At 37.2% G+C, this 26225-nt stretch overlaps 1 protein-coding gene across 2 annotated transcripts in view; it reads right to left on the bottom strand.

Moving 5' to 3' along the window:
• snx30 (sorting nexin family member 30) overlaps window positions 1–26225 on the bottom strand; it is a 129273-nt gene that overhangs the window by 29702 nt on the left and 73346 nt on the right. For both annotated transcript variants that reach the window (XM_073048613.1, XM_073048612.1), the window contains exons 3-5: window positions 25452–25562; window positions 5296–5454; window positions 3829–4024 (exon numbers count right to left, since the gene is read on the bottom strand). In XM_073048613.1, coding sequence (XP_072904714.1) covers window positions 3829–4024; window positions 5296–5454; window positions 25452–25562 — 466 coding nt within the window. The remainder of the gene's footprint in view (window positions 1–3828; window positions 4025–5295; window positions 5455–25451; window positions 25563–26225) is intronic.

The following is a 26225-nucleotide window of genomic DNA, read 5'->3' as shown; positions in this document are numbered from 1 at the left end:
GTCTCACCTTTCACTTGATATTGCTGCGCTCAACTTTGCAATTGCTTTACAATCCCTCGTGCCTTCCTCATTCCAAAATGGTCCCTCCATGACAGGTAAGTGAAGCCTCCCACTAATTCCAATAATGGTTCTTTTGCCAATTAGAGTAACTCCACCCAAACACTCACTTGTAAAGAGAAACTGGATTTGTTGTACTTCCAGCCAGCTGACTAACCTACTGGAAACAAATTAACCCATTGACAGTAACCTGAAATTTTGTTCATCACTATAGCTTTGAATACTTTTGCTTCTTCAAATTCAAGCTCTATTGTCTTGCTCTCTCTGTGTTGTTCAAATGAAGGTCAATCCATGTTTGAGGAATATTAGCAAATACTGACTGATTAGACGCTTGCAACTTTCTGGCTGTGACACTAAGCATTAGCTGAACCACAGCTTCCATCTTTGAGTAGCTGCTCACAATACATAACATGTGCATCAGTGCTTCAGAGAATGAGGATTGAAATAGGTTTGCGCTTAAGTAATATTATTCATCGATATTACTTGCAAAAATCTACATAGCTTGTATTGAGCTACTTCCACTATCATAGCACCCTCCCCCACTAAAAAAACTAGAGGGAAAATTAGGATCAGGCATCCCTTTGGCAAATGTCTAAACTCTCCTTTTCAGCCAACATTTGGATTCAGGTTCCATCTGCATTCAAGTCCGTAGAAGTAGCTGAAAAATATACTTCTTGTATAGCATCTCATCTCTCAACCATCCTCTCAATTTTTTCCCCGATTATTTGACAAAACACAAGACCATGAGACACACTAGCAGAATTAGGCCATTTGGCCCAGTGCCTGCTCTGCCATTCTATCGTGGCCAATTTATTATCCCTCTCAACCCCCTTGTGCATTTTGTTACCACTTCACTTTATAAACCAAGTTGCTCACTTGGTTCTAGCAAGGTTTAATAACAATGTATTTATAGCACATTTTTCATACAAATGATGTAGTTTAAACTGCTTTACAATGAAATAAAAGACAAAAATGTTAGTTAAAAACGCCATATAGATTTTGAGATGGCATTTAAAAGTGTCAACTGAGACTACATCCTTTATAGTTTTGAGTTTCAGAGATTAGGAACATAGTTCAAAAAAGCTGACCTGCTAATTATCCCTTGAGGGAAATTATTTAAATTTAAGAGACTGGCAGCGATGCTTCACTACCAGATGAATTCAATACCTTCTATGCCTTCATTTGAAAGGGAGAACCCAACTACAGCTGTGAAGATCCCTGCTGCACCTGATGACCCTGTGATCTCCGTCTCAGAGGCCAATGTTCAGCTGTCTTTAAGAAGAGTGAACCTTTCTAAGGCGGAAGGCCCTGAGGGTGTACCTGGTAAGGCTCTGAAAACCTGTGCCAACCAATTGGCGGGAGTATTCAAGGACATTTACAACCTCTCTCTGCTATGGGTAGAAGTTCCCACTTTAAAAAGGCAACAATTATACCAGTGCCTAAGAAGAATAAGGTGAGCTGCTTTAATGACTATTGCCTGGTAGCACTCACATCTACAGTGATGAAATGCTTTGAGGTTGGTCATGACTAGACTGAATTCCTGCCTCAGCAAGGACCTGAACCCATTGCAATTTGCCTATCACCACAATACGTCAACGGCAGATGCAATCTCAATAGCTCTCCACATGGCTTTAGACTACCTGGACAACACAAACACCTATGTCAGGATGCTGTTCATTGACTATAGCTCAGCATTTAAAACCATCATTCCCAGAATCCTGAGTGAGAAGTTGCAGAACCTGGGCCTCTGTACCTCCCTCTGCAATTGGATCCTATACTTTCTAACCAGAAGATCACAATCTGTGCAGATTGGTGATATTATCGTCAGTATTCCTCGCTGACGAACAATACTGGGGTACTTCAGGGGGTATGTGCTTAGCCCACTACTCCACTCTCTATGCACACATGACTGTGTGGCTAGGCACAGCTCAAATACCATCTATAAATTTGCTGATGATACAACCATTGTTGGTAGAATCTCAGGTGGTGACAAGAGGGCGTACAGGAATAAGATATGCAAGCTAGTGGAGTGGTGCTGCAGCAACAACCTGGCACTCAACACCAGTAAGACAGAAGAGCTGATTGTGGACTTCAGGAAGAGCAAGACGAAGGAACACGTACCAATCCTCAGAGGGATCAGAAGTGGACAGAGTGAGTAATTTCAAGTTCCTGGGTGTCTAGATTTGAGAATCTAACTTGGTCCTAGCATATCAATGCAGTTATAAAGAAGACAGTGGCTGTACTTCATTAGGAGTTTTAAGAGTTTTGGCACGTCAACAAATACACTCAAAAACTTCTATTGACGTACCCGATTCTGATTCTGAAGATGACCTGAAAGCTCGAGCAAGATTATGAAACAAAAGTGATTCTGTGACGTACTCTGGTCCAGACCATTGACAGCTTTAAAAATTTAAAATAACTTTAAAAATCAATTCTAAAAGATACAAGAAGCCAATGCAGAGTAGAGCTAAGATGGGAGTGACATGCACCCTCGACCTAGTTTTAGATAACACTCAGGCTTGTTACTTCAGATTTTACAAGGGCAGACAAATTCAGGTTTATTTGGAAGATGATCTCTTTTGGCTTTGGGCCCAACCAAATGTATTTCAGCTTTATCTTCATTTAGTTTTAGGAAATTATTGATCATCCAGTTGTTTATTACAGCCATACCAGAAGACAGAAAAGATAGGATGTTATCATCATCAGGTTCAACCTGCATAACTTGTGGAAATCATAAATGTTTTCTAATGATTATTGAAGTCAATAATGATTGACTTCAGGAGGATGAAACCAGGGGTCCATAAGCCAGTCTTCATCGGAGGATTAGAGGTGGAGAGGGTCAGCAGCTTTAAATCCCTCAGTGTTATCATTTCGAAGGACCTGACCTGGGCCCAGTACACAAGTGCAATAACAAAGAAAGCACAGCAGCTTTTCTACTTCCTTAGTAGCTTGCCAAGATTTGGTACAAAATCTAAAACTTCGAGAAACTTCTATAGATGTGTGAAGGAGAGCATATTGACAGGCTGCACAACAGCCTGATATAAAAACACTAATGCCCTCAAATAGAAAATCCGAGAAAAAAGTGATACAACAAAGTCATCCCTCCCTACCATTAAGCACATCTACACAAAGCATTGTTGCAAGAAAGCAGCATCCATCCATCATCAAGGATAACCAACCCCCCCCCCCCCCAAAAAATTACCCAAGTAATGCTCTCTTCTTGCTGCTGTCATCAGGAAGGTGGTACAGGAGCCTCAGGACTCCCACGACCAGATTCAAGAGAAGTTATTACCCCTCAAACATTAAGCTCCTGAACTAAAGCAGACAGCTTCACTTGCCCTTTCAATGAAATGTTCCCACGACATTTGTTCCTACAACACAAGGTGTTGAAGACAAGAGGGCTTAGGTTTATGGTACAGGAAAATTGGTTTAGAAAGGATTTCTCCCATTCCTTTCCCTCCCCAGGCATAGGGTAATTGAAGTCAGAACATGTTACCTGTAAAGGGTGGCAGAGGCAGTTACACATAACGTTTATGCAGCAGCTAGTCAAGTACTTCAACCTTTAAGGTATAGAAGTCTACAGAGCTAATGTGCTAAATGGGATTACAGTTGGGGACAATGGACAGAATGAACATGATGGGCTGAAGTACTAACCATTTATTTTGGAAGCACCATTACTAAAGTTACTTTAAAACAAGCACAAAGTTAACCTAAATGGAACTGTGCACAACATGTAAGCACAGTTTCAAAAATCAACATACAGTATCTTACCCGTTTGTTCCTTAACTATCCTTTGTGCAATTCGATCAATTGTCCCCAGCTTCTGAGAAAACATATCCAAGTAATCTCCCACAGCAGCAAACTCTACAGGGCGGCTTCTTAGTTTGTAACCTCCAGTAACATATTTTACAGACTCTCCCATCTTTGCAATAAAAGCCAGGCCTTGCTTTTTATAAGGATTCAAATCCTATATTTAAAAAAAGCCACAAAAGTCAGTTGAAAATAACAATTTGTTAAACAATAAAAAATTTCAAGAACAAGAAGAAAGAATAGTTCTCAGGAACAAGAGGAAGGACCATATGCCCAAAATTGTGTTGGAAGTGTATATGACTAATTTTGAAAAACAGATTTTAAAAGGCATGAATAGATTCTTCAGTGCTGCCATGACCACTTTCATTGGGTGGGCCATTAGGTGTTGAGCCTATTTAGAGGAACGTTTATCAAGAACAAGGCAGTTAGACCCTGCTGCTGTAAGGAGCACCTTGAAGCGATCTCGCCTTATCATGAATTTCCTTGATTCCACCCTACACCACCATCCAGTCCAATCTCAACACTAGCCCAGAAAGACCAAGTTGAAAAGGCCACATCAATTAGAAAACAATAAGGCAAGGCCTCTGGAGCAGAAAAAAATCCCTACCAAAGGGAAGGGCCTCAGACTCCAGTTTCATGAAAGGAAACCTGATTTGTGGTAACAGCAGAATGGTCTTCAATGCCTGACCAATAAAAGGCAATTTCTTGTTACAAGTAATACCTTAAGAGTTCTGATTTTAAAATTAGAATATTGGAAATTTTGTTCATTGATCTGTTGATAACAAAGGTCAAAGGGTGCGTTGGGTAGATGAACAAAACATGATCTGTGTTCTACAATCTGTAATGTTGTACTTGATGACAAAATTCTCATGCCCGAGTCCAACCTCAGGAATAGCTTGTATGTTAAGTGTTTATTTTTGTTTTCTTTCTCTGCAGTTGACATCTGACATTAAATTGGCATCCTTAATCCTTTTTGAACTAATTACTTTGCATGGCATGGAGGGGGCTACTGGTAAAGTGAATACTGGCTGAATAACATAGTCAGTCTGATCTGGCAGCACAGAATGATGAAACTGAATCAATTCTGGACTGGCTTTTGAAAAAAGTATCTGATCTGTTGCTTACCCGTTTCCATAACCTGGATTTGATTTTTGTTTTCTTTTTTATTGACATGCAGCATGAAGGTAGCCCTTTTAGCCCTTTGAGTAGGAGCCCACTGATTCCCCAATTTACTCCTAGCCTAATCACGGGGCAATTTAACCTAACAACCAGTACATCTTTGAAATGTGGGAGAAAACCAGAACACTCGGAGGAAACGCACACAGTCACGGGGAGAATGTACAAACTCCTTACAGGCAGTGGCAGGAAATGTACCTACGTCACTGGTACTGTAAAGCACTCTGCTAAGGTAAGACCTAAACCAGGTACCTTTGCCGTAAGAAATAAATTAAAGTGATCATTGAAGGAAAGAACAGGATGATCAGAGATTCTTTTCAGAAACTTGTCCAGTGCCTTCCTTCTAGTCTCCACAAAGTCTTCTGAAAAGCGATCCACAACCCCCTTCACTACAAACTTCTCTGGCAAAGGCTGCAAGAAAAGAAATTTAAATTTACTGCATGAAATTAGTGATTTATGAATCTCTCTGCACTTAAAATACATTTAAAATTGGATGACACATTCACCTGTGTACAACATTCAGGAGAAACCACAAGACTTTTTAAAAAAGATATTAAAGAGGTTTCAAAATTAGGACCATAAATTAAAATCACCAATCAGGGAAGGAATCTGGAAGAAACTTCAAACCAAAGAGTTACCACAAGAAACTCATTACAGAACAAAGCAGATGAGCTGTACAAAGGAACTAAAGGCAAGACAACACTTCTATAAAACAATTAAGCAGATTGTCCAGTTCTGGTGGTGTAAAATCATATGCAATTCAATGCAAATTAAACAGATTAACTATTAGGTTTCCTCAGTTTTCAACTTTGAAGCAATCCATTTTCACCTCACCCCCCCCCCCCACCCCCAAAACAAATGATGTGACAATAAACACTACAAACCAACCAGAATGGGAGTGGACAATCAGCAAGTCAGATTATAACTTTGGCATATATTTAAACACTGTACATGTTAATAATACATTGCAATGGAAATGTGGGTAGAAACTACACCACCAAATGAGGCAACATATTTTAAAATACCAAATGAGCAGACTACCTTGTAACCAAAGCCAAGAAAGGCAGTACTAAAATTTGCAGTTATTTCAACAAATTAAAAGTGCACTATTTTGATCAGAGCACCTAAAATTAGACATTCTTAGTTTGTGGCAATACTGTAATTATGGGATGCAATTTCCAATGCTGTGCACTAGAGGATTCTGATCTATACGTTATTCCTAGAGACATTCACTGAGATGGATATCTAATGCTGTTGCAAAATCAAAATATGAAAGTTTTTTTGATCTGCTTAAAACTTACTCTTCCATCACACCAAGATATCCAGAAGGGAATGTTACCAATTGAAGGATGCATTGAAGCTTGATACATCAAAATCATCACATGCTGTGACATATGAATTGGGCAACATGGTCTTCCATTTGTCTTTAATCTGATGTACTAATAAGCTCTTCACACCTTTTGCCTGCCCATCCTTTAAGGTAACATGGATATCATGCGCTATCAACCACGACTTCCTTCTCCATCAGTTTTTCCTGGCACTAAAAGATGTTCGAGCTTCCCTTTCCTCAGTACAGGTCCCAGAAATTCCAGTTGCCATTTCCTGATTGATAACATCAGCTCTCTTATTCTGGGTTCTCGAAATACTTCAGTTGTTACTTTGTCCTTCCACGATATTTTCATCTTCTCATTCTTTTCTGCAGCTTAGTCTTCCCTCATTTTGCTTTGATATTGTCCAACATTTGCTTCTATGTTAGTGTAGAATGAACACAGCTCCTCAATACAGTTTTGTACCCACAGAAATTATTTTTTTAGTACCTTGCTCAAATGTTCAATCTTGCATTCTCCTTCTAACTTCAGCATCAGTCCTACCGCTAGCTGTTATCTCGCTCCCTAAGTAATTGAATTTCCTTGCTTCATTGCACATTTTCAGTTCACATTTCTGTATTTCATTCTTTATGAAACCATACATTCAGTTTTTCTTGCAGTTGATGATCAATTCCCTCTTAGCACTTCCTTCAACAACTTTGATATTTCTTGGAGATTCTCTTTAGAAATAGCTATCCGCACTGTGTCATCTGCATATCATAGATTGTTCAAATTGTATCCTAGAATACTGCTAACTTCTCTTCTCGTTATAAAGGCTGAACAAGCCAAGTGAGAGAACACAACCCTGTCAAACCCCTCTTAATATCGACAAAAAAACCACTAGTTTCATTTTCAACTCTCATTCCTGCCCTTTGTTCACAATACAAGTTTCTGTTATCTTTCCCAGTAATGTCCAAGTGCTGAAGGATTTTTATCAGCTCTTCTGTCTCACCTCATCAAAAGCTTTTATATAATTGATGAAACATGGGTATAGATCTTTCTGGACCTCAAATCATTCCAAGGATGAAGTTTGCTTCATCATGATGAGAGCAAGAAAATGAAGATCACACAAACAGTTCTGCTTCATTGAAGGTAGTGGAACTTGAAATGCAAACTTCATGCTTGGCAGGACGTTCACAACATGATTCAAACTAATTGTGCAGTGTAACTCACATTCAATTGCTTGAGGTTTGTTCTTTTTAAGCAGTGCAATAAACACTGATTTGCTCATTTCCTCACCCACCTCCCCATTATTTCATTCAGTAAATCTGACAACCTTTCAATCCCAAAATCTTCCAGAGCTTGAATCATTTCTATAGCAATGCCATCTGGTCCCAATGCTTTATTCTTTTTAATTTCCCCTGCTGCTGCTTTAACTTCTAATTTCATAATAGATGGGCCGTCCATGTACTTAGTAATTATTGACTTCTCTCCTATCACTTTTTCAAACAAGTCGACAATGTATCAGACTATCTAACCAGTATATCTGCTTCTTTCATGAGTATCGATGCCTCAAACACCTACTAGATATACAAGAATTAGCACCCATGAGTGTCCTCACCTTGTGCATGTCAGAATTTTTCAGTTTCTCTACCTCTGCATTCTCTATTCATCCACTGTTCTTTCACTTCCCTAAATTTTCACTTGATCTCTTTGTTTCAAAGTTTTATCATTGTCACTGTTCTTTGGATACATCACTACCAAAGGAGGTGTAAGGTGTTCCTTCCCTCTGGTAGACTGCAGGTCACCGTCAGGCAAGGTGTAGTACTTGCTTAGCACCCTCCTTGATCAGGATTACATGAAGCCACAGGAGCAGGTGATGGATGGTTGGAGGAGCAGGGTGCACATCACAAGTCCTGGTTATGCAACCACTGACACCAGGCAAACTATCTCTGAAGATAATGTCTGGAATCACACATCTTGCATAGTCATTGCCCAGAAGGTGGCAATGGCAAAGCACCTTGGTAGAAGAACTTACCAAGAACAATGATGGACTAAGAGGAAAGGCGTGAAGGGGGTCTTCCCCACAGGCAACAATCCCTCGCTCAGTAGAGTCAATGATACACAACAGATGAGACTCGACCGTCATCAGCCTATGGTCCGTAACAAGGATACCATCAAAACAGCAACTAAGAATGCAAGAACTCTATCAAGCTGGAAAGCTAGAGAATATGAAGCAAGAAATGGAACATTTGAGACTCAACATCATGGGACTGTGAGAGACAAGATGGGAAGGACCAGATGTTTCAATTCTGATTATCTAGTCAGGTGGTGATAAACCTGAAGGAGATGTGGGAATAATACTAGATGCTGAGAAAAAAAAAACAAAAGCTTTATGGGATACTGGGCATTATCGGACAGAGTCCTGCTGGTGAAACTCTGAGGACAACCCATGAGCATTTCAATAATAGTGATATATACTCCAACAGCTGATAGTAGTGAAGATGATACAGGAAGTTTTTAAATAATATCTTGCAAGGAGCAAAAGACCACTGCAAATCACAAGATATAATGATAGGGAATATGAATAAAGTTGGACAACAACACGATGGTAATACTGTCGGCATATTTGGATTAGGAACCAGAAACAGAGATAACAGATTCATAGACTGGTGTTGTACAAATGATCAGGTAATAACAAACAAAGCCTTTGACTTGGAGAAGCTCTGAAGATGGGTATCACAATCAATAGACTACATCACAATCAGCAAGCATTTAGGAATGCCGTGCAACAGCCCAAGGCATATCCAGGAGTGGACTGAGAGAGTGACCATGTTCCAGTGATGTGCACATTGAGGGTTAAGCTTTGACTGTTAAGGAAATCTAAGTGCTTGGTATAATTTCTGAACCTATAACTATGTTTCATCCAAATTAGACCTGGCTTGCTTGAAATATCCGGACACAAAGATGAAATACACTTCAGCAGTGAAGAAAACACCAAGTTTGCTTATGTTTAAAAAGGCAGCAGTGAATATGCCTAATGAACTGATACTCAAAAAAGAAAGAAAGAAAAATAGCTAACAGATGAAATTCAGGATCTGATGAAAGACTAACAGAAAATCATGCCAAAGAACAGCGACAACCATAAAACTTGGAACAAAGAAGCTTGGAACAGCCAACACAAAGGGTCTGAGGGGAAAGGACCAATGTCTAAGTTTTGCCTTCAACCTGACATGGAGAGGCCAAATCAGATGGAGAAGTCCCTCAAACAATGAAAGTGTCTGTCACCACTTGAAACCATTAGTGCGCACACACACACCCACACACACGGTCAGCTGCTTCAAGTTACTGGGTGTCAACTTCTCAGATTATCCTGGGCCCAACATATTGATGCAATTACAAAGGCAACATGACTGCAGGCTCTATATTAGTTAGGAGTTTGAGTATTTCTACAGTTGTACCACTTAGAGCATTCTAACTGGCTCCATCAACGTCTGGTATGGAGGGGCCACTGTACAAGACTGGAAAGGGCTGCAGAGGATTGCAAACCCAGCCATCTCCATCATGAGCATTAGCCCCACAGCACTTAGGAGATCTTAAAGAAGTAACGTCTATCATTAAGAACCTCAATCACTCAGGACATGCTCTCTTTTTATTACTATCATTAGTGAGGTGGTTCTGGTTACAAGAACTGTTCAAAACCAATTTTCTATAGTTCAGAAATGATTAAGAAATGATCTGGTCAAGATGGTGCCAAGATGCAGTGTCAGACAAGAGCGTAGCTGAGAAACTTAGTTGTTTCTTGAAGCTCACAGGAATGGCTTAGGGGACAGAGGGGAAGTTAGGAAGGTTGAGGTTTAGGGACAGGGATATAGAGTTAGCTAGGTCAGAGTCTAGCCCTCTGCTACACACTCAAAGCCTAGTGAAGTGGACATGTCACAAAGGACATTTGTGGATGCTAGGCTGGCAAGAATCTGATAAAGACCAGCAAGGACAATGGCTGGTGGGCCTCCAGATCTGAGTCTGGTGTCGGATGTCCGTGAGAGCAGGAGGCACAAATCTGGAGTTCACAATCCCATCATCTAGTCCTGGAGTCGATACTGAAGATAGAAGCCAGAAGTCAAAGCCCAATGACCGAAGTTCTGGGTCTGCAAGTCCCAGAAATTAAAGGCCCATTGTTCAAGTCTGCTGGAGGCCTTGAAGCCCATCTTGGGTTGGAAGAAAGTTTGGGAGTGATAGAGAGGGAAGAAAGGGGTTTGATTTGCTGCTTGTTATGTACCATTGTTGTTGCTGCTGAACATTGTGGCCATGTTCTGTTGGCCACAGAATGTGTATGACACTTGCGGGCTGTCCCCAGCATATTCTTAGCTTGTTGGCTGTTAAGACAAATGACAATTCATGTTTCAATATACTGTACATGTGAAAAATTAGTGAATAATTTTGCCCTAAAGCAATGTTAAAAACGGCATCCAAAATAGTTGCACCTCCCTTTGATTTATTTATTTAATATATATAAATAACCATACACAACAAGATTCATTTCCTTCCAGGCATACTCCATAAATCCATAATAGAATAATAACCATAATAGAATCAATGTACACAAAACTATGAGGGGTACAGACAGTGGGGGTGGAGGGTGGGAAGCCTGCTTGCATTTACCCCAAGGCTGGGTGGGACTACAACTAGATCATGAGTTAAGGGTGAAAGGTGAAAAGTTAAGGGGAACACAAGGGGAAACCACTCAAGAGTCATGAATGTGGAATGAATTGCCAGTGCAAGTAGAGCATGCAAGCTTGACTTCAACATTTAAGAAAAGTTTGGGTATGTACATTGGTGGGAATGGTATGGAGGGCTATTGTCCCGGTGCAGGTTGATGGGAGTATGCAGCTTAAATTGTTCGGCATGGACTAGATGGTCTAAAGTGCCCATTTCTGTGCTGTACTTCTCTGTGACTGACCCCAATGACATGGGTCAGTGAAAAAGACAAACTGTAACTCCAAACATAAAGCAGAGTCCTTGAAAATGAGTTCAATGGTTGTGAGAATATTTCAGTGATGAAGTGAAGTTACCCCCTTTGATTGAAGAGCCTTATGGTTGAGAAGTAATAACTGTTCCTGAACCTGGTGGTATACAAGTCTTTGGGCTCCTGTACCCATTTCCTGATGGCAGCTACAAGAAGAGAGCATGTCCTGGGTGGAGATCTCTGATGATGGATGCTGCTTTCCTGCAACAGCATTTCATGTAGAGATGTACTCAATAGTGGGGAGGGCTTTGCCCTTGATGAACTGGGCCACACCCACTACTTTTTGTAGGATTTTCCATTTAAGGGCATTAGTGTTTCCATACCAGGCTGTAATGTAGCCAGTCAATATATTCTCCACTACACATCTACAGAAGTTTGTAAAAGTTTTAGATAACATGTTGAATCCTTGCAAATTCCCAAGTAGAGATACTGCTATGCTTTCTTCATAATTGCACTTACATGCTGGGCCCAGGACAAGTCCTCTGAAATGATAACACTGAGGAATTTAAGTTGCTGACCCTCTTCTCCTCCAATGAGGACTGGCTCATGAACCTCTGGTTTCCTTCGCAAGTCAATAATCAGCTTCTTGGTCTTGCTGATATTGAGTAAGAGGCTGCTGTTATGGTATCACTCAGCCTGATTTTCAATCGTCCTCCTACAAGCCAATTCATCACCACCTTTGATTTGGCTTTCAACAGTGATGTCTTCAGCAAACTTCAATATGGCATTGAAGCTGTACTTAACCAGTGTTCCGCTGACGTCACTGTCCAGAATGGCAGCTTAAAATAATAGCTCCTCCGGAAAACCACTTATTTTGCCCCGTTAATCCACCAAATACAAGATTTCTTGAAAATATCTGAACTGGTAAAGGGGTTAAGAATGGGAAAAAAGGAATGGAGATTTTTTTTAAAGCATCACTGCAGAGCCTGTGGACGAGGGGGTTGCAACGAGCGGCTCTCCTATACGAACTTGTGGTAGCGAGGCTGATGCTAGGCCTCGTTCAGACGAGGCGGCAAATTTAGTAAAGATTTTGGGAGAGATATGGGAATTCCAAAAAGACATAAAACAGCAATTAAATGATATCAAGTCAGAGCACACCAATGTTAATCAAAAAATAGCAGCGGCAGAGACATGAATTAAAAAGGTGGAAGATCGTGTTCAAAACGTGGAATGGATATTCTGTAAGATGATAAAAGTGATAAATCAACAGGAAAGTAAGCTACTCGAACAAAATGGAAGGTCACGACATAAGAATATCAGGATATATAATGTTCCCGAAGGAGCGGAGGGGTTGTTCTATGGCAGAGTTTGTAGAAAACTTGCTACGGAACAGAGTGGAGCTTCCCCCAACCATGGCACTCGACAGAGAGCACACCACGCGCTTGTTCCGAGGCCTTCTGGAGACAGGGAAGGTAAGCCACAGTCAATATTGATCAGATTCCTTTGGTACAAAATCAAAGCAGAGATTCTGCGCAAGGCCTGGGGAAAGAAGGTATTTTTGAACTGGAAATTAATATATTTTGATCAGCATTACCCCTCAGCAGTCCTGCAGAAATGTGTTTTATGGAGTTGGGATGCAGCTGTATCAGACAGCGGAAGAGGTGACTGCAGACATGAAGAACAGAGGGTTGCCCATCAGCGTGATCAAACCAAGGGAAAGCCTGGCTGAGCAGTTATCCCACTCTGCTTAGAGAATTGAGAAAGCAGGGGACGGGAGGAGAGCAAGAGAAGAATACCAGGCAGAGATGACCGGTTTTCAGAAGACAGCCCTCACCCCCTCCAGAAGAGCCATAAGGTCTGACTGATTTCAAAAGTGTTGATAAGCTAAACAGAAGCAAAAATAAATGGTGCTATACTTATTTCAAGAAGCACATACTACAATGTGGATTTTATATTACTCAATTATTTTTATTTTTTATTCATTCATTCATTCACTCACTCCTTTTTCCCCACCTAAATGAGAATATATACATGGGAGGAATACACAGGTAAGTTTTTTCTGTGTAATGAACATAGATTTTTTTCACTTACTTTTGTGGGTACTGCAGTGGGGGCCCCTCGACTCACAGGTAGGAGAGGCTATCCCCCACGGCTAGACATTTCCTCTAGCTCAACTCAGGGTCATCTACCAGAGACGTCAGCCTTGCAATCACATCCTCCTTACCTTTGTTCTCCTTCACATTTCTTGATTCTTATTTGTTCAGGGAGTAGATTGATTAAGTTTTATTCTGCTAATTTCAATGATATACTGACAGATAAATACACATGGCTAAGGACAGTGTAAAATTCATTTCTTTTAATATCAATGGGCTGTTAAATTCAATCAGGGGAGTCTCAAGATGGCGCTCATGGAGTAAACCGCTTCTAGGCTTTGCTCCAAACCTTTTACGTCTTTTTAACCTACAAACACCCCTTAAAGGATCTTTTTATACTTATTCTAAAGGGGTCTAAACATATAGAATTTTTCCTTTTAATTATTGGAATTATTCTCAACTTGTTGAAATGTCTAAAGCAAAAGAATCGAAACAGACGAAAGAACAGATAACTTTAGAAACAATTATGAAGTTTATAGAAGACAAATTTGAAGAACAGGAGAGAAAATTAACCGCAAAGTTTTTTCCGCTTGGCGAACGTTTGAAAGTGGTTGAAGAAAAGCTCCAGACACTTACGCTGGAATCACAAAAACAACAAGCAAGTATTTTGGCTCTTGAAGAAGCCGCTTGAGAAAGATCGTATAATTGAAAAAATGCAAGAAGAGCAAACTTCGAAGTCTCAACAGATGGATCGTTATAAAGTTAAAATTACTGATTTGGAAAATCGCTCTCGAAGACAAAATCTTCGGCTAATTGGGATTCCAGAAAAATTTGAAAGCGGTGATCTTACCGTTTTCTTCTCTAAATTTCTAATGGATGTCCTGCGTTCAGAGGTACTGGATACTCCCCTGGTAATCGATCGGGCACATCGTATTTCCCGGTTTCAGACTGATTCAAGTTTGGAACCACGACACGTAATTCTTCGGATCCATTATCCCCATATCAAAGAACGTTTGATTCGGGCGGCTCGAAAAAAAGGTATGCTATCAAGAATTCAAGTTTCGCATTTTGCAAGATTATAGCCCGGAGGTTTTAAGGGCTAGGCTGGCTTTTGGATCGGTTATGTCGAAATTTCACCAGAAAGGCTACAAGCAAGCGCTGTTATTTCCAGCACACTTGAGAGTCACTCTTCAGGATGGATCTTTTCGGCTGTTTAAATCTCCAGCGGATGCTCAAGGTTTCCTGGAACAATGACATTCTATCGGGCTGACCAATGTAATCTAGCCTATAGATTTGGATCTGTTATAGAATGACGTTTGGGTTTTTTTTGGGTATGGTTTACATGTATTTCTTATATACAGTTCAAGTTTTTTTTTTCGCTGGGTTTATTTTGACTTTAATATTTTATCATAGTATTAATCTATTAGCGTTGAAAATAACTTATTAGGGTCCATTTTTCCTTTTTGTTTTTCTTTTTTTAAAAATCGATATACGCTCTCTTTTATACTTTTAACATTTAAATATTAAGATTTGAAAAAAAAAATAAAATGGCGTTTCTTCTTCCCGACAGACTTTAGTGTTTGGAGCGTCATAACTGTTTTGATGTGTTTGAAAGTTTTAAATTTTCATTTATTGTTTTAATTTTTTTTTAACCCTTTTGTTTATATACATTTATAACACTAATTTTATATTTTAACTTTTGTTATATCAACCCTTTTTATAATGTGGGTTGTTTGTATTTTTTTTTAAACTTTGTTACGTTTGAGTTGCCGTCTTGAGACAAGGGGGTAATTTTAGTATTAGATTGCTTGCTTGCCTCTTTTTGGCTTTTTTCCTGGGGTTTCGAGGGTGGTGGGAGGGGGATTTTTCTTTTTTCTTCGCTTGCTTTTTGCTTAGTTTTATTTCATGGGCTTATATGAAACTACAAAAATGGTTGCAGTGCTGTGACTTCCGGTTTCCCCTTGAACTTACTTCCTTCTTCCGGGTTCATGAGTTCACTTTTCTTTCAAACTTAAGTGTTAACTGTAATATATATTGTCAATATGGATAAGACTATTAACTTTGTTTCTTGGAATACTAATGGCTTAAATCATCCGATCAAACTGAAAAAAACATTCAAAGTATTCCACAGAATGAATGTTAATGTTATTTTTGTACAAGAGACTCATGTAAGGAAGGTGGATAGTCAGCGGTTGTTTAGGTTTTGGCAGGGCCAACAGTATCACTCAAATTCGCAAGCCAAAGTGAGAGGTGTTTCTATTTTTATAGACTCATCAACTTCTTTTATACATCATGAAACAATTTCAGATCCGCAAGGTAGATTTTTGCTTATTACTGGTTTAATTTTTAATCAAAAAGTTGTTTTAGTTAATGTTTATGCTCCAAATACTGATTGTCCTGAATTTTTTAAAATGCTTATTTACATCCTTTCCCAATCTGAATCAATATAGATTGATAATGGGTGGGGATTTTAATTGTTGTCTAAACCCTTTGATGGATAGATCCAAGCCCACCCAAACTCTTCCGAATAAATCGGCTTCTCTTATTAATTCTTTTATGATTGATTCAGCTATTTGTGAAATTTGGCGTTTTTTACATCCTAATGACAAAGAGTTTTCATACTTTTCCCATGTGTATCATAATTACTCAAGAATTGATTACTTTTTCATTGATCAGGATTTACTCACAGATGTTATGGATTGTAAATATGACTCTATTACTATATCTGATCATGCACCTTTGAAGTTATCCATTAAGATGACGGATTCATATATTAATACTAAAGGTTGGAGGTTTAATCGTGTTTTATTGCAGGACTCTGACTTTGTCAACTTTATTAAACAGCAAATTGATTTGTTTTTCTCAACAAATTCTACAGCAGAGATCTCTAGTGGAATTTTGTGGGATACTTTTAAGGCATATATTCGTGGACAGATTATTTCATATTCTGCTGGAGTTAGGAAACAAACTAATTCTAAAATATTAACATTAGTTGATAAAATTAAGGCAATTGACAAGATCTATTCATTGACCCCTAGCAAAGAACTTTATAAAGAAAGAGTGGAACTTCAAATGGAGCATAGTTTACTATTATCCTCTTCGATTGAAAGTCAGTTAATTAAATCGAAAGCTCAATTCTATACATATGGAGATAAGTCTGGTAAATTACTAGCTAACCAATTGAAAATTGCTTCAGATAAGCGACAGATTACTAGGATTCGTAAGCAAGATGGTACTCTGACGATTGATCATAAAGAGATAAATAAAGCCTTTCAAGATTTTTATAATTCCTTATATCAATCAGAATGTACTAAGGACTCTTCTATAATGAATGAATTTTTAAGGAAATTGAATATTCCAAAAGTAACTGTTGAGGATAGTGTATTTTTGGACACACCTATTACGGAGTCTGAAATAGAAAAGGCTATTTTTTTAATGAATTCGGGTAAAGCTTCGGGTCCAGATGGTTTTTCTGCAGAATTTTTTAAATCCTTTTCTTCCATACTTTCTCCTTGGCTTTGTAAAATTTTTAAAGATGCATTAAGTATAGGCAAACTACCACAATCTTTTTATGAAGCTTCTATTTCTTTAATTCTTAAAAAAGATAAAGACCCTACTGAATGTGCATCCTATCGGCCTATATCTTTGCTGAATACGGATTTTAAGATTTTTAGTAAAATTTTGGCTATTAGATTAGAAAATATATTGCCTCGGATTATTTCTGAGGATCAGACTGGATTTATTAAAAATCGCTATTCATCTTTTAACATTAGAAAATTAATTAATATTATTTATACCTCTTCATCTAAAACACCAGAATGTGTCATCTCTTTAGATGCCGAAAAAGCATTTGATAGAGTCGAATGGTCATATTTATTTAATACATTGCAACATTTTAATTTTAGTTCAAAATTTATATCATGGATTAAATTAATATATCATAAACCTTTAGCTTCGGTCTTTACCAACAATCAAAGATCCCCTTTTTTTTCCAATTATTTCGGGGTACAAGGCAAGGTTGTCCTCTAAGCCCTTTATTATTTGACATTGCTTTAGAACCCTTGGCTATAGCTATTCGTGAATCACCCAATATTTTAGGTATTACCCGTGGGGAGATGACGTATAAGGTATCATTATATGCGGATGACTTGTTATTATATATATCTGACCCTGAAAGATCTATTCCTGCTATTTCTTCTTTGCTTGCTCAATTTAGTAATTTTTCTGGTTATAAATTGAATTTTAATAAGAGTGAACTATTTCCATTAAATATGCATGTTTCAATTTATAATCATGTACCATATAGAATTGTTAGATTATTTTATTTATTTAGGTATTAAAATTACTAAAAAACATAAAGATTTATTTAAAACTAATTTTCTACCTTTAATAGATCAAATTAAGCAACTTGCTAATAGGTGGTCTCCACTATCTTTGTCTTTGGTAGGCAGAGTTAACGCCATTAAGATGATGATACTACCTAAATTTTTATACTTATTTCAAGCATTACCAATTTTTATTCCTAAATCTTTTTTTGATATAGTTGATTCTAAAATATCTTCGTATTTGTGGCAGAACAAAAATCCTAGACTAGGCAAAAAATATTTACAGAAGCCTAAGAAGGAGGGCGGCTTGGCTCTACCAAACTTAAGATTTTACTATTGGGCAGTTAATAAATGGTATTTGATATTTTGGACACAAGAATCGACTACAGTTGCTGGCCCACAATGGGTAAATTTGGAATGTAAATCTGTGCAAGATTTCTCATTGATCTCAATCTTAGGATCTTCACTTCCTTTTTCGTTACTCAAAATGAATAAACAGATAACTAATCCCATAGTCAAGTATACATTACGAATCTGGTTTCAATTTCGTAAATTTTTTGGCTTGAATAAGTTTATGCTGTCAAGTCCTATAATATCTAACTACTTCTTCCGACCATCATCTATAGATCAAGCTTTTCTTTTATGGAAAACAAAAGGTATAACATGCTTTCGTGATCTGTTTTTGGATGATAACATTATGTCCTTTGAACAGCTATCTAATAAATATAATTTATCTAAAACCCATTTTTTTTTTTAGATATTTGCAAGTTAGAAATTTTCTGTATAATGAATTAAAGTCTTTTTCGAAAGAATGTCCATTGGACATTACAGAAAGAATTTTAGCTCTCAACCCTTGTCAAAAGGGTTTAGTAGCTATTATTTACAATATGATTATGAATGTACAGCCAGATGTATCAGAAAAAATTAAGAAGGAATGGCAGGAAGAATTGCATTGTCCTATATCTACTGAGCAATGGGAAAAAATTTTATCATTGGTAAACTCATCCTCTATTTGTGCTAAACATGCTCTAATACAATTTAAGGTTGTACATAGAGCTCACATGTCTAAAGATAAACTTGCTCGATTTTATTCTTATGTTAATTCAACCTGTGATAGATGTCATTCTGATGTTGCTTCATTGACTCATATGTTTTGGTCTTGTCCTTGTTTACAAAACTATTGGAAAGATATTTTTAATATTATTTCAAGAGTTTTAAATATTAATTTCCAACCACATCCTTTTACCGCAATATTCAGTTTACCAATGATAGATAATAAGCGTTTATCCGCTTCATCCCAACGAATGATTGCATTTGTTACATTAATGGCTAGAAGATCTATTTTACTGAATTGGAAAGAAATTAACCCTCCAACTGTATTTCAGTGGTTTTCTCAAACTATTTCCTGTTTGAGTTTAGAAAAAATTAGAAGTGTGGTTTTTGATTCTTCAGTTAAATTTGAGGAAACTTGGAGACCATTTATTCAACATTTTCATATGAATTAAATGGTCTGATCCAGAACCTTATTGTTACTACCCTTAATTGTATGGATGGAGGTTCGGAGTTATCGGCACTACTGTATGTATCTAACATTATGCAATTGCCCATGTTGGTTAGTTTTTTTTATTAGTTTTTTTTTTAAGTTCTCTTTTAGTTTTTTTGGGTTTTTTTTTCTTTTTTCTCTTTTTCTTAATTCCTTTACATTAATACTATGAGTTTGGGAGGCCTTATATATTGATTATTACATATCTGATTGTTTATTTAAACTATTAATTGTGTACTCTCAAATGTTTTTGTACTCATATTTCACTTATGTTTTTCTTAAAATTAATAAAAAGATTTGAAAAGAAAGAAAGAAAAGAAATTCAATCAAACACAGTAAAATTCTATCAAAAAATGAAGAACGAACAAGTCCATGTAGTATATTTACAGGAAACTCACTAAGTGATAATGAGCATGGAAAACCAAAGCGAATGGGCTTCACTAATTTGTTTTTCTCTTCATATAAATCAGGACATAGAAGAGGAGTTGCTATTCTCATCTCAAGCAAGCTAAATTTTGAAAAGTATTCGAAATGGGAGATAAGGAGGGCAGGTATATTCTGGTGAGGGGGAATATAGATGGAAATTCAGTTACTCTATTGAATATATACTCGCCCCCAGGAAGTGATATTAGTTTCTTCCAGAAAATTACTAATAATGGAAACATAAGGTCTCTTGATATGTGGGAGAGACTTAAATTTACAATTACAACCAAATATAGACTCTTCCAATAGAAAAACCTACAAAATCAAGTCCTTACATAAGAAAGTTAACACACTTTTTGAGGATGTTGGTCTAATTGATATATGGAGGGATCTTTTCCCCAACAGAAGGGATTACACTCATTATTCTGCCCCAATTCTTTATATACAAGAATGGACTATTTCATAACATTTGGAAAAGATAAAGACAAAATAAACACCCGTGGAATAGGGACAATAGATATAACTGACCATGCAACTATATATTTATTTGTTGATTGTGACCTACACCAAAGAATACTATTTGGAAACTAAATTCAAGTCCACTCAATGATCCCTATTTTAAGGAATAAATTAAAAAAGAAATTAGTCTTTACTTAGAATTCACTGATAATGGAGAGATTTCACTTCCCATTCTATAGGATACTGTGAAGGCTGTCTTAAGAGGGAAAATTATAGCGATATCTTCATATAAGAAAAAATAAGGTATAAAACATTAGAGGAATTACAAAATAAACTGAAGGAACTCAAAAAAAACACAAGTTGTGTTTGGCACAGGACACATTAGAGGAAATTTAAAAAATTAGGAATGAAGTTAATAGTTGTCTACAAAAGAAATCAGGAAAAATCTAATGTTTCTGAAATAGAGACAATATGAAAGTGGATCTAAACCTATGAAAATACTGGCATGGAAACTGAAAAAAAGATAGCAGAAAATACATTTCATAGAATTAGGGATCCAAGAACAAAAGTGATTAAAAAAAATAAGCTAAGTGAAATTCAAGCAGCTTTTGAAGAGTTTTACAAAACTCTATATTCCAAAGTTCCAGAGGGAAGCATAACCCAAATTGAACCTTCCTGAATTCTACAGTTACCCACTTTAAGCGGAAAACAAAATAGAACGATGATTGCTGACATAACTGAAGCTGAACTAAAAACTGCAATTAGTAGGCTTAACTTAAGCAAGTCACCAGGAACCAGATGGATATATGGCAGAGTGGTATAAAGAATTTAAAAATGAGTTAATTCCTGTTTTACTCCCCACACTGAACTGGACTCTTTAAAAAAAAAGGTGCAAATGCCACCCAGCTAGAAGGAGATAATCTCAGCTATACCAAAAGAAGGCAAGGATAAAATGGAATGTGGGTCATTTAGACCAATATCTGTTCTTAACGTAGACTATAGACCATTTATCTCCATCATGGCCAAAAGATTAGAAGAGTTTCTACCCACACTGATACATAATGATCAAACAGGTCTTATACAACAGCAAACAATATATGAAGGACACTTCACATTATGGATCATATACAAAAAATAAAATTGAAGCAATAGTGATAATCGTGGACGCTAAAAAGGCATTTGATTTGGTTAATTGGAATTTTTTTTACAGAGTTTTACATAGAATTGGTTTACATGACAATTATTAAAACTATACTGGCACTATATGATAATCCTACTGCTAGGATTAAAATCAATGGATATTGATCAAATAGTTTTACCCTAGAAAGGGGCATGAGACAGGGTTGTGCATGGTAACCACTACTCTTCGCATTAAATCTGGAACCATTAGCTCAATACATGAGACAAAATGAAGATATCAGGGGAATTACTATTAAAGGGACAGAGCATAAATTGGTTTATTATGCGGATGACATTTTGATCTATCCAGGGCAACCAACATACTCTTTACCGAAGTTGATGCAATCCTTTGAACAATATGGTCAATTATCAGGATACAAGACATAAATAAAACCCAATTACTTTTGTATAACTATAGCTCACCAACAGAAATTGAAAATAGATATCCCTGGACATGGCAAACAGAGCCTTTCAAATACTTGGGCAAAAGATTTGGCAAAATTATCAGAATGCAATTCTAAGGGGTTTCTTTTATGTTACTGCTAAGGCTAATAAAATGGCTTCTTTGTTATATTAACTGCTGAGAAAGTGCTTCTCTCTGGCAGCTTGTTTGGGTTATAATTACTGATAGAGAGAATTGCATTCATTTACTAACCAATTGGGATAGATGTTATTCTTTCTTGTGATTCTGTAAGCTACTGTTTTCGCAGGCTTTGGGGGGGAAGGCACAATGGGGACAGAGAGATGAGATGCGATGCTGTAAGATGCTGGGCGATGGAACGGACTCTGAGCGGGAGTCCAAGGCCCAGGGTCTTCGGCGAGGAGAGGAGACGAGGACAGACTTGAGTAGAGCATTTAGTCGATCACCGAGGGTGGTCCCATTCGTGGGTCGGCAGAGTTCGGAAGACATCGACTGGAGGAAGGGGGACCTGGTTCCATAAGAGCTCCAACGATGTGTGCACAAACTGGTTAATAATAATGGTGCCTTTTTCTTTTTTTAAAAAAAAACAGTTAAACAGTTCTGATTTTGTTCCTTTACTATCTACATAGTCAAACTAAGAGTTATAAAGTGTACTCCTTTAATCACATATGGTGTAATGTCTGTTATTTGGCATCAACACAAACTTTATTACATAGTTTGGCGGGGCCGAAGGCTGCTCCCCCAGACGGAAGCAAGCTGAACGAGACTGAAGTGTACCAGGGGCTACACAATTATCCGCCTACATATAAAAAATCAAGGAAGATATAACAAGATGGAACCTAATTCCATTTTTTAGTCTCAGTTCAAGGATTGAATCCATTAAAATGAATATATTGCCCAGACTATTATATCTCTTTCAGACCCTACCAATAGAGATTAACCAAAATCAGTTCAATGAATGGAACAAGATGTTATCAAGATATATATATATATGGCAAGGAAAAAGGCCTAGAATGCGTCTCAAAACTTTGCAATTAGCCAAGGAAAGGGGGGGATGGGGCCTAACTTCTCTTCGAGATTATTATTTTGCAGCATGGAGTTGTGATATGCTGGTGCAACCCATCATATAACACTCAATGGAAAAACATCCCCATACAAGCAATTTTGGCTGATAACAACTACAAAGTTAAATAAATACTATTGACAAACCATGGGTGAAATGAGCTCTTAAAATACGGAAAACTACTATAAAAGATTATAAACTAGAGGGACATATTGCAATTCTTAAATGGTGTGCATACGACTCGGATTTTACACTGAATAAACTGGATGCTAGATTCAAGGACTGGACAGCTAAAGGAATAACAGTTCTTTGCAATATAATGAAAGAAGGAACACTGTTCAGTTTCGAAATGCTTAAAGAGAAACACTTATTAGAAAAACAAGACTTTTATTGGTATTTGCAGATGTGACAGTATGTTCATAGGAGGGTTAAAAATGTAACCAAGGCAAGTACATGCTTGATAGAACTATTTAGAAAAGCACATAATTCAGATAATGGTAGTAGAATCATTTCAAGCATGTTTAAGGGTTTATCAAATCTTAAAACACATTCAACTTCATACATTAGAACAAAATGGGAGAAGGAGGGATAATTATATCTACAGTAAAATGGACAATAACATGGAGATATCAATGGAAGTGTACCAGTTCACTGAAATGGAGGGAATTTGGGTGGAAAAACTTGCTAAGATATTTTATTATACCCTCTCAGAAATCCCATTATGATAGTAACCTCCCTGTTTGCTGGAGAAATTGTGGAAATCAAAATGCAAGCCATTATCATATTTTCTGGGATTGCTCGTTATCAAAGACTATTGGAGCGGGATACACAATGCCCTACAAGACATTTTTGAATGTGAAATATCCTTAGGAAGTAAGACCATATATTTTGGGTATATACCTCAAGAATGGCTGAAAAGAGATAAATATTTAATGAATATACTGCTGGTGGCTGGTAAAAAGACTCTTACCAGGAAATGGTTATCACAGGAGAGCCCAACTTTAAACACATGGATGGAAATTACAATGGACATTTACAAAATGGAGAAGATAACAGCATCTGTTAATCATAAGTTGGAACAATTTGATTCACACTGTGAAAGGTGGTTTAACTACATAACACCTCATAGGCCTGATTTTATTCTCACAAATTACTATGTTGTTACATAGTTTTCTCCTTTTACTTGTTCTTTCTTTCCTCTCTTTTCTACAAGTGTATACCTCAGATAAATATGTGGAGATCTGTGACAAATATGAATATATGATATATATGTACAAAATCTGAAATTTATCTTATAGAAATGTTTGTTTGATGATGAACTTCAATAAAAAATAAATTACAAAAATAAAGAAGCTGTACTTAGCCACACAGTCATGTGTAAAACAAGTTGAGCAGGTGGTCAAGCACACAGCCTTGAAGTGTACCTGTGCTGATGGAGAACATGGAGATGTTGTTGCCAATCTGGACTGGCTGGCTTCTGCAAGTGAGGAAACTGAGGACCCAGTTGCACAAAGGGGTATTGAGGCCAAGGTCTTGGAGCTTATTGATTAGTTTTGAGAGTATGATGGTATTGAATGCCAAGCTGTACTCAATAAAGAACATAATGATGTATGCATCTTTGCTGTCCAGATAGTACAAGGTTGAGTGAAGAGCCAATGAGATAGTATCTGCTGTGGACCTGTAAGCATGCTGTGGTTGCTTAATAATGACTAGAGTAACATGCTGAAGGACACAGCAAGTCAAGCAACATCTATGGAGAGGAATGAAGAGTTGATGTTTCAGGTTGAGACCTTTCATCATGAGAGTCCTGATGAAAGGTCTTGCTGAAATGTTGAATTTATTCCTCTCCATAGATGCTGCCTGGCCTACAGAACTGCTCCAGCATTCCGAGTGTTATTCTGGACTTCAAGTAATTGCAGAATCTCATATTAACAATGACAAGTTTGTTCATCTATAGGATTCTTGAGAGATTATTGTAGATATGGTTAATTGATTGGGGGATAGGGCAACTAAAGTTAAGAATTCAACTTCTGTGTAAACTTTGCAGTATAAATGGAAATATTTGTATATATTGAGCCATTTTTAAAATCAGTGATGTGATTCACTTATTTAATAATTGAGGCCAGCATTAAATTTGGAATTGTAAGCATCTGATCTCATTAATTCTTGTTTTGGGTTATTATGACCATCTATTAATATTGTCCACTTGATATTACTAGTTATCACAAGAAATACAAATCACTAGTTCCTGTTATCTGGTATATTGGAAATATTTCTGACAACCAACAAAACCCAAGAGATTTATATCTAGGAGAGAATGGGCCAAAAAAAAGGCAGATTCACAATGTTTGTTAATATACATGTGAATTTTGATTACCTCACACTGAATGGAGACATGCTGATATAGGAAGCAAACTATTGATTGCAGAGATTGTAACAACAATAGGCACTTGAAAGACAATAGAATAAAGCAGATCCATGCATTTGGCCAAAGTATACATTTAGCAGTAGTTCAAGGTGCAGTTCAACATTATCAAAACCTAATAAAGTACACTTTTCCAGATCATGCATGCCATGAATGAATTTAAATATCATATGCACCTGGAGACCAGATTTACCCTGTACCTACTGGTATGATATGCGTCGGCTGCGATTCTTCCAGTTTAATCCTCAACCAATCAAAATCCTGGTATCTGCGCCGTACTACATATTCTGGTAAATCAAATTCGGTTCTGGTGGTCTGAAATTAATTGAAACTTTTAGTAAACAGGGTGAAATTAAAATATTAACTTTTGTTAAAAATTCAGAATATTGGAATTTGATCTGACTAATCCAAATTGGTTTATTAACTTGCACTAATTAAACTGCGAAGCTTTAGAAGTTATCCAAGATTCATAACATTTTACATTTGTTTAAAAATAGCATTGACAATTACTGGGATATAAATACAATAACTAAGTCCGTGGAAGAAAAATGTGAAACCAGTTAATAAGAAATTAATAATTATGATCAAAGACCAACTAAGGATTCTTTTAACAAGCCTGAGTCTCAGAGCTATTTTTTGCCCGCAAAACACCTCTCAAACAAGTGTCCAGCTTAGTCATTAATAGTTCATTGTTTCAATTTAGCAAACATATTCCAGTAAGACAAACTAGTCATTTCTTTCCACAATTTAAGCCCATCAAAATAGCATGAAGGCTGATTGTGTACATTAGCCTGTGATCCTCTCCATCACATCAACATAAAGCAAAATAAATAGGAGTTAAAAGATTTCAACGCAATGGCACTTCAGGCCATATTCATCAGGGAGACTGACGCCCACTGGGCTCGTACATGTTAATAAGCAACTCAATATACAGATACAGTAGCATAAAGTGGGGGCAACTTTATGCTATTGATATTT

This window comes from Hemitrygon akajei, chromosome 6, assembly GCF_048418815.1.
Source record: "Hemitrygon akajei chromosome 6, sHemAka1.3, whole genome shotgun sequence".
Taxonomy (NCBI): domain Eukaryota; kingdom Metazoa; phylum Chordata; class Chondrichthyes; order Myliobatiformes; family Dasyatidae; genus Hemitrygon; species Hemitrygon akajei.
This window is presented reverse-complemented; position numbering and strand designations above follow the sequence as displayed.